The sequence below is a fragment of the Myxine glutinosa genome, chromosome 2, assembly GCF_964187855.1.
Source record: "Myxine glutinosa chromosome 2, kmMyxGlut1.1, whole genome shotgun sequence".
In the NCBI taxonomy this organism is placed as follows: Eukaryota; Metazoa; Chordata; class Myxini; order Myxiniformes; family Myxinidae; genus Myxine; species Myxine glutinosa.
In genome coordinates this window covers 62,269,394-62,279,053 of record NC_136262.1, presented here as the reverse complement: position 1 = coordinate 62,279,053, position 9,660 = coordinate 62,269,394, and the positions used below count along the sequence as shown (strand labels likewise).

The window sequence follows — 9,660 nt, the reverse complement described above, 5'->3', positions numbered from 1 at the left end:
TCTTTCTCTCTCTCTCTCTCTCTCTCTCCCGCCCCCTGCTGGCCGTTCGTGTGTTGGGTGCGGTGTCATGGCGTCTGTTCGTGTCTTGGCATTGTAGCTCCGTGCTCGTGGTTTGTATCTTTACCCTCCCCTTACCTTTTCTCACCTTTGTTCCGTCTTTTGTGTGTCACCCTTCCACGTTATCATACCCCCCCCCCCCCCCCCCCCTCTTGAGAGTGAGAAAGTGAGAGAGCACACGTGGTGAGACCGGTAAAGGTTCCCCCTTAGGGCGGTTCCCTCTTCGGGTTTTTTTCGCCTCGTGTTACAAATCACAATCCTTTTTCCGTTTCTTTTTTCGTAAATATTTTTATTTTTCGTTTGTTTACTGGAGCTTTTTGGCTTCATTAACCTTTATACATTTACCCTTTGTTTAAACGTGCAAACGATGGCGGATAGCTCTCGTTACACGTCTCTTGAAGCGCTAACCCGGAAGCATGGGTTAGTTTGCTCACCTCCGTCGGGAATCGACGTCGAGGCCATTATCCTTGCGGTCGGAGAGTTAATCGGTTTGGATAATGTAAAAGCGGCTTCTCGCATGAATAAACGCGTGGTAATCTTTGTTTCCACAGTGCCCATGGTTGCTCAAATAGTCGAGCACGGGCTTTTCTTTGCTCCCGACGTGTTTGTTCAGGTATGTCCACTCGACACGCCGGCAGTTCGGGTTTCTCTCTCTAACGCTCCTCCGTTCCTTAAGAACAAAGACCTGGTTACTGAACTAAACAAACTTGGTTCTGTTGTCTCTTCAGTTACTTTGGTTCCTGTACGAGGGAAAAATAACCGTTTAAAACACGTCATGTCCTTTCGTCGTTTTGTTTATATGATTTTACCGCGTGGTGTAACCTTTAAATGCGGTATTGCCTTTCAAGGTCGAAGGTCACACTTATCGGGTCTTTGTCTCCACAGAGTCTCTAGTTTGTTTTGAGTGTGGTCAATATGGTCATTTAAAAGACTCGTGCCCGAAAAAGTCCGCAGATAGAGCCACTAGCCTGAATGGTGATGAACAGCAGGGCTCTACTGAGATCGTTGTCGATGAGGTAAACAGTATGGGTGGTGCTGATGCAAACCCCATTGTAGACAAACAGAGAACCAGGAAAAGAACCCTCCCACCTTCTAGCGACCTCAACGAGCCTGATACTAAGGTCTTGGCCTGTCCTCCAACCTTCGCTCAAGTGGTTAGTGAAGGTTATGGTGGAGCGCGACCTCCTCCTCAGCAGTTTCCTCCAGTTGAGGAAATTGCTCAACCTCCCCCGCCTTCAGAATACTCTGAGGGTAATGTGATAAATGCTGAAAATGTATGTGTTGGCCAGACAGCACCTGAGTCTCTCCAGTGTTCTGAGGGTAAACCTCCATGTGAGGTTGAGCCTCCATGTGTGTCCCCTGATGAAGCTTGTGTTGATTGTGCCACCCCTCCCTCTGTGGGGAGTGGTGAGTGTGTTGGAACTAGTGATCTGTCTGTGGAATCCTCCATTGAGGCAGCTGAGCCTTGTCAAGCTCATGGTCAGCAGGGCGATAGTGCTGAAGTCTCAGATTTTCACGTCGATGAGCCTGTTGCCTCAGCAATGGACTCTCAATGCAATGATTGTGACTCTGATGGGGGTTCTTCCGTTGCCTCACTGAGTGATGGTGAGGCCGACTTCTCATCGGAGCATGTCTCTGGAGGCTCCGTCCCTCCTGCTGAAATCGTGGATTTTCTACAAAAAACTTACCGTAAAAAGCGCGTGAAAATCTGCGATTTCTTCGTTGATACTCACGCCTTCATTAGTGGGGCTCAGGAAGTTGTACAACAATCTGCGGCCCTTCATATTTCTGATCAATCACTGAAAAGACTGAAGAGGTACCTTGTCACAGCAAGGAAAGAATTAAACCTGTAATGGCTGTGTTGCTGCCTATGTTTCTATGAACATAGCAAGCTTGAACATTAATGGTGGGCGCAGTCAGCTGCGTCGGTCCCAAACTGTGCAATTAGCCAGGAGGGAAAAGATTGATGTACTTTTATTGCAAGAAACCCGTGCCACTGCAGACTGCATGGCTGATTGGCAGCAACAGCTGATTGGCACTTGGTTTTTTAGTAATACAGATTCTGTGAGTGCGGGTATTGCTTTTTTTGTCAGTTCACGTTTGTCTGTCTCCCCCCCCCCATCTTTAAGGAAATCGTACCAGGCTATCTAGCCTCTGTAGAGCTTGAATACAATCAGCAACGATTTATGTTTGTTAACGTCTATGCTCCAAGTGATAGCACAGATAGAGGAACTTTTTTTAATCAGTCCTTTAATTTCCTGAGACACCTCTCTTCTGATACGTTGTTGTGCTTAGGGGGTGATTTTAACTGTACTTTAAACCCAACTTTAGATAGGAACAGTGCAGAGCCACATCCAGCTTCAAGTAGGCCTCTTTCCAGTATAACTTCGCGGCATGACCTCAACGATGTATGGCGGCAACAACACCCAAACCTGCAGCAATTTAGCTGGTGTCGGGTTTTACTAAATCATCTTTCACTTGCTCGTCTTGATAAATTTTATATTCCTAACTCTGCTGTCAACCTTGTGACATATACGGCTATTGTCCCTTCAGGCTTCTCTGATCATTCTTTGGTAAAACTGTGCTTTTCCTTTCCTCGCTTCAAACGCCGCACTCTGTATTGGTCTCTTAACACCTCACTTCTGAGCGATCCTTTCTTTAAATCATCCTTTGTGGTTTTTTGGGACAAGGTTGTGGATTTCCAACATCGTTTCCTAAATCTCTGTCAGTGGTGGGACTATGCTAAAGCGCAGATCCGTGTTTTCTGTCAGCAATACAAAACCAATTGCTCTCAAAGTAAACAATTATGTATTGATGCCTTGAAACAAGAAATTCTACGATTGCAGGAAGGTGCTGAGGTCCTCAGTGATGAAAGACGGTGTCAACTCCTCTTTGAAAAACAAACTCTGCTTAAGGAATTAATTCAAGAAAATGGTATTGGTGCCTTAGTCAGGCTGAGAGTTAATAGTTTACTGTCGTCAGACACATGTTGTAAAGATTTCTTTAAGTTTGAGAAGACGACGAAGGCGAGCCAGCAAATGCTTAGTCTTCGGGCTAGTGATGGGCATATTCTTAGTGATAATACGGAGATTGTTCACTTTGTTCGGTCTTATTTTGAGAATGTGTTTTCCTTTAAGCCCAATGATGTGCCTGCAATGCAGAATATTACGACCAATTTACCGCAGATAGATGAGCATCAACGGCATGTCTTGGATGAACACATTACTCTCGGTGAACTTAAAACTGCGCTCGATGGCCTTGCTGATCATAAGGCTCCTGGTTTTGATGGGCTACCAGCTGAATTTTATAAAACCTTTTGGGACATGCTTGGTCCTGCTTTGCACTCAGTGTTTTTATACAGTCTGCGTGAGGGATTGTTACCCCTTAGTTGTCGGCGTGCAGTTGTTTGCCTTATCCCTAAGAAAAACGACCTGCAATTGATACAGAACTGGCGTCCAATCTCTCTTCTCTGCACAGATTACAAGATTTTTGCCAAAACGCTAGCTAACCGTGTAAAGACTGTTCTAAGCACAGTTATACATCAGGATCAATCGTACTGTGTTATGCACAGATCTATGCACGATAACATTTTTTTGGTACGAGACCTGTGGGATGTGTGTGCATTTCAACAACAACATACCGGTCTCTTTTTTATTGACCAAGAAAAGGCTTTTGACTCTGTTAATCATGAGTATTTGTTTCACATTTTAAAGCAATTTGGTTTTGGGGCATCCTTTATTTCATATGTATCCTTATTGTATAATCACATTTTTAGCTTGATCAAAATCAATGATGGTCTCTGTTCACCTTTGCGGATTGGGAGGGGAATTCGGCAAGGCTGTCCCTTATCTGGAATATTGTACTCTCTTTGCATTGAGCCCCTTTTGATTCGTTTACGATCTTCTCTTATGGGATTTTCAGTGACTCCCTCAGAAAATCCCGTTATCATTTCGGCCTATGCTGATGATGTATGTGTTGCTGTTCGCAGCAGTAATGACATTGCTCTGCTATTTGAGTGCCTACGGGTTTACTCTCAAGCATGTACAACGCAAATTAATTGGTCGAAATGCAAAGCAGTTTGGGTCGGCGGTACGCCACCTTCTGCCCTTCCAATTCTCCCTATGAATTTGACATGGGAAAAAGAAGGTGTGAAATACCTCGGTGTTTACCTTGGAACCCCAGGCTTTGTCAAAAGGAATTGGGATGGTTTGCTCCACAAAATCAGCAACAAATTAAACAGATGGAGAGGAATTTTGTCGACCTTGTCTTTCCGAGGTCGTGCACTGGTCATTAACAACCTGGTGGCCCCTCTCTTATGGCATAAAATGATTGCCTTGCAGCCACCTGCAACGTTGGTGTCGTCAATCCAAAAATGTTTACTTGACTTCTTTTGGGATGGCAAACACTGGCTAAAGCCAGAGACTATTTGCCTCCCACTGGCAGAAGGTGGTCATGGGCTTGTGGACATTCTTTGTCGGGTGATGGCCTTCCGAGTCTCCACAGCTCGTCGTTTTATATTTCTGGAGGCCTTGCCCTGGAAATCGACTGCAAACTGTATACTAAAACAAGCCGGCATGCTTGGGTACAATTGTGAACTCTTCTTCATGGAGCTGCAACATGTCGATGCTTCGCTGCTCCCTGACTTTTACCAAGATGTCTTGAACGTCTGGCGGTCCATTTCAATAACTCGCCAAATGGAGACATACAACAGTGAAAGGTTCCTCCGGGAACCCCTTTTCTACAATGCCCTCTTTCCTGCTATTCCTCGCTCACGTGCCTTTGTGCAACGTTTTGTGAGTGCTGGCGTGAAAACGACTCGGGACCTTCGTGACTGTAACAGGAACAGTTGGTTCTCCGCAGGACATCTTCAAGTAAGAACTGGCATCAGATCTTTGAGGAGCGTAGCCAAGGTCCTACAGGAAATCCTGTGTGTTTTTAGGCACCTGGGCCTGAGCTCAACCGCCAACAATGGTGACCACCGTACACCACCACAGATCTGTGCTAGCTCTAGCCTGCCAGCTGATAGCACCACAACATCTATCTTGCTATCCTCATCGCCACTTTCCAGCAAGGATAAAAAGAGACTGTATCGTTTGTGTATCTCAGTTCGGTTTCCCTCGTTACAGCCTCTTTCTTTTGGGGCTCGATGGAAAGAGAAACTGCCTTCTGGGTCTCCCTCCCATCCGCAATGGTCTGCAATGTATGTTTCACCGATTGTTAAAAGGACTGGTGATATTGCTTGGAGACTCGCCCATATGGTGTTGCCCTCCAATGTTTTATTACATCGTTTTAATGAGGATAATTCAGTGGAATGCCCCTTTTGTATGATTTCTGAAGACCTTTTCCATGCTTACGTAGATTGTGCAAGACTCTTTCCCTTCTTTGGTTTTTTATCAACTTTTTTTAATCGTATGAACTTTTCTTTTTCTACACGTGTTTTTATCTTTGGAACACCACTTAGTTATAAAAAACGCTCTGAGACTGCTCTTGCTAATTTCTTAATTCTATTGGAAAATTAGCAATCTACAAAACAAGAAAAGCAAAGCTCCTGGCAAATGCTGATATTTTATGTGATGTGGTAATTGTGTTTAAGGCTCTAGTCATGGCAAGGTTACGCATGGAATTTTCTTTTTTCCAAATGAAAGATGATTTACAAACCTTTGTGGAAAAATGGTGTGCAAAGGGTGGGTTTTGTAAACTTGATCATGGTTTGTTAAGTTTTTTATTTTAGTGTTTGGTGTTTTTATTGTTGTTGTTTGGCTGCACATGTTTTGAATTGTGGTGACTTTATTATTTGCATGACTTGTATGGGTTTCTTACCTTTATAATAAAAGAGCTTCAAAAGTCAAAGTCTCTCTCTCTCTCTGTCTCTCTCTCTCTCTCTCTTTCTCTCTCTCTCTCTCTCTCTCTCCTCTCTCTCTCTCTCTCTCTCTCTCTCTCTCTCTCTCTCTCTCTCTCTCTCTATCTCTATCTCTATCTCTATTTCTCTCTCTCTCTCTCTCTTTCTCTCTCTTTTTCTCTCTCTCTCTTTCTCTCTCTTTTCTCTCTCTCTCTTTCTCTCTCTCTCTCTTTCTCCCTCTCTCTCTTTTCCCTTATCTCTCTCTATCTCATTATCTCCTTCAGTTCATGGATTTACACTTCCAGCTATTCTGCCCAACACCTTGTTCCTGGTACAAATATTTATACATTAAGGCAGCTTGCAACATCCACCTGGAACACAAACCCCTCTAAAATAAACCCCGCATTCTCTCCATAAAGCACATAACAATTTTGTTTCTGTCCTCAGATGCTCAACACTACAATTTATATCAGGAACATCTGGAGCCTGAACTTGCTCATTCTAACCATCCTCATAATTTTGTGGTCGTTGGTCAAGTTCATCTTTGGAACTTGAATGATAGGGTCACAATGGACACGATGGACTGTCTTAATTCTGTCTTTGCAGAAAAGACAAATGTCCATAATCCCCCTCTTCTTGTACCCATCTCTACCACCACCCCTCCTTCATCCCCGCCATACCCCCCCCTGCTCAACACGTCCTACAGCATGTGAATTTCTCCCTGCCAAACTTAAGGACTTCCTTGCCACTCTTACTCCTCCACTGTGACTGTGTAATGCAATCATTGCCTTAATATTCAAAGTGCTCATTTTCTCTGTCTAGTAGCTTGTCTTTTCTCTATTAATTTCCGGGTTATTTTCTGAACGCTGACTGCCCACATCATTGTAAATCGTCAATGTTGCACCAATTCATAAAAATGCTATCAAAATTGACTCTCTTATCCCTACTATTAATTTGCAATTTGTCACTGGTTTGACACCAATATAAATTTTCATTATGGACCCTTGGCATCAAAAAGATACATATATCAAACAAACAGTTCAAATGTGCTCGTGAAATAAATAATTGAGGCAAACACCTAAACTCATCTTTTCTCCAACTCTCTGATCTTCAGTTTGGCTTCTGCCAGGTCATTGCACTTTGAACATGCTGTCTATTCCATATATCAGCAATGGATGGATGAGTTCACTCTCTGTTAAAAGATCAGGGCCATCTCACTGAACATTTCCTATGCAATTGATTCTGTGTGACACTCCACACTGATTTCTAAACATACAGTTAATGGTATCAATGGTTCCCTCCTGGACCAGCTTTCATATTTATTGTGCTCCAGTAAGTGCCGGGTGGCTTTGGATTGAGTTCTCTCCCGTGATCTACCATAGGAGACCAGAGTCACTCAAATTAGTGTTTTGGAAACCAATTATCTCCTTCGTATTCATAAATTACCTTTTTTCATCACTTGAAAATCCATGTTATTACTTTGCAGACTACTCTGTTCTGTGCAGGAAAGTTCCCACCCTCCATCAGGCAGAGGCTGTAGCATCATCCCTCTCTTCTGATTTTTTCGATGAAATAAGCAAGTCATCAACTTGAAATATGTCTACTCAATTCATTTACATGTCGTGTCCTGATGTTTTTCCTTTTCCCTTTTTTGAGTCTTGATGACTTTTTGGTGTCATCGCCTCCTGTGATTCTGCTCTTCTCATGAGATGATGTACCTTTTTAAACAGTGGACCCTTGAGACTTGGAAATTGACTCGAGATTAGACACTTGAGACTCAATTTCAGGTCTGTCATCAAGATAAGATGTGATATTGATGACCAAGTATGAACATTTTACATTTCAGGAGCTTTTAGGCTAATGCTAAGTTCTTTAAACCTTTCTGGTGGCCTACTAATCTGATCTCAATTTTTTTTCTCCACTATCTATCATGGTAGTGCTTTTGGATGTCCATATTCAGAACTGAACATGAACAAGGAAACCACACTGCAGGACAGGCTCGGGAGCGAGCGGACAACCATCGGATCGATCCTTCGTGCAAAGCACATCGACAACAATAACGCTTCGTGTTCCGGTGACCCAGGACGGTGGGTGGGCTCGCAAAATGGTTGCTCATTCCAACTACAGTAAGGCAGTGTGACTTCTTCGGGATTGAACCTTCATATATCATCATCACCATAGCAACTTACCTAAAATGTTGCATGCACTTCTGCAGACAATGCCCAACACCAGTTGAGGAACTCGAGGGGAATTCTGTAGAAGCTGCAGCCCCAACATTGACGAACCCTGTACCGGAGCTTTCTCGAGATGAACCAGAGAACAAATGTGTGGCCAATGTACTTAGTGAGATACCTCCAGCAAAGAACCCTGCTGTCCCAGCAACCCGAGGACGGAGACCCAAGCTGTATGGCAGGTGAGCCCCAAATATAACCTCTATGGAATACCAAAGCTTGCTTCCTGTCACATGAAAGTTTATCCTTGCTTCAACAATGCTCATAAACAACAATTATGAAACACAGTAGACTCCAATTTATATTGTCCTTGAGGTGAATTTTGATAATAGCAAAAAACATTTATTTATTTATGCTTCACATTTTTCATTTTGCCTCAAATATTTTGTTTTAGTGGGAGTCTACAATACTATGTGTACAAAAGGAGGCCGTGGGGGGTACAAGAGAGAGGTAAAAAGGAAATGTAAAATTTAGTAAAGGAAAATAAGGGGAAGAATAGCATAAACAAGAATTGAGGGAGGGTGAGATGGAGATTTCAGAAAGAAGAGAATGGGGGTTGGTAGAAGACTTTACATCGAAATGTGGAAATAAAAAGGTGGTCAGTTGAAAATGTTTTAAGTCTGGCCACAAACTTACTGATCACTTCTTATTCTCTCTGAAACTACCCTTAGTAAGCCTACCTGTTAAACTAACTGGTGTCCCTCTGTATTTGCATTCTGATTGCTTTGGATAAGCATTCTTCCGGAATGTGTTAAGTTAAGATTTGGGTTGGGGTTTGGCCTAAAAGCTAATGTGTTTGTTGAAAATATATAAATTTATATATATATATAATATATATACAGTATTAAAAAAAAAAAAAAAACCCACCTTTGGAGGCCATTTTTCCCCGCAAAGCGGGGGTTGGCCTTTTTCGGGCACTGTGGTTGTTCTTGTTTTTTGTTGGTCCCCTATATATATATATATATATATATATATATATATATATATACACATACACATTGTTGTATGTGTATATATATATATATATATATATATATATATATATATATATATATATACACAGTATGTATGTGTATATATATATATATACATATATATATATATATCAGGCTAACCCCCACTCTAGTAGGGAAAATGGCCTTTAAAATGCATGTTGTTGTGTGTGTTGTTGTGTGTATATATATATATATATATATATATATCTATATTATAATAGGCTACGGTGATTCTGTCTGTCTGTCCAGGGTGTGGCTTAGTCCGTTTGCAGAGTAGCTCCACCCATTCTTGGAGAGGCTTCATGTAAACAAATATCCACCATTTTATTAACTCGAATAGCTTGGAGGCCTGTTTAGTTAGGCCCGTGCTGTCTTTCTCTCTCACACAGGTTTATTTCAACTCAAATTCGATATATCATTTCATTTTTAACAGTCGCTAACATAGTTTTAGACTCGGTTGAAAAAAAACGGGAAGAAAATCCGATGAAAGTTTCCGTTTATAGAACGAAATGAATTCTCAAAGTCCTGTAAAATAAAG

At 42.3% G+C, this 9,660-nt stretch overlaps 1 protein-coding gene across 19 annotated transcripts in view; it reads left to right on the top strand.

Annotated features, from left to right (window-relative positions):
• L3MBTL3 (L3MBTL histone methyl-lysine binding protein 3) overlaps positions 1-9,660 on the top strand; it is a 207,592-nt gene that overhangs the window by 127,534 nt on the left and 70,398 nt on the right. For 17 of the 19 annotated variants that reach the window (XM_078773371.1, XM_078773368.1, XM_068108064.2 and 14 more), the window contains 2 exons: positions 7,834-8,022; positions 8,112-8,309. In XM_078773371.1, the coding sequence (XP_078629497.1) occupies positions 7,834-8,022; positions 8,112-8,309 (387 nt within the window). The remainder of the gene's footprint in view (positions 1-7,833; positions 8,023-8,111; positions 8,310-9,660) is intronic. The other 2 variants (XM_068108063.2, XM_078773367.1) reach the window with 1 other exon arrangement.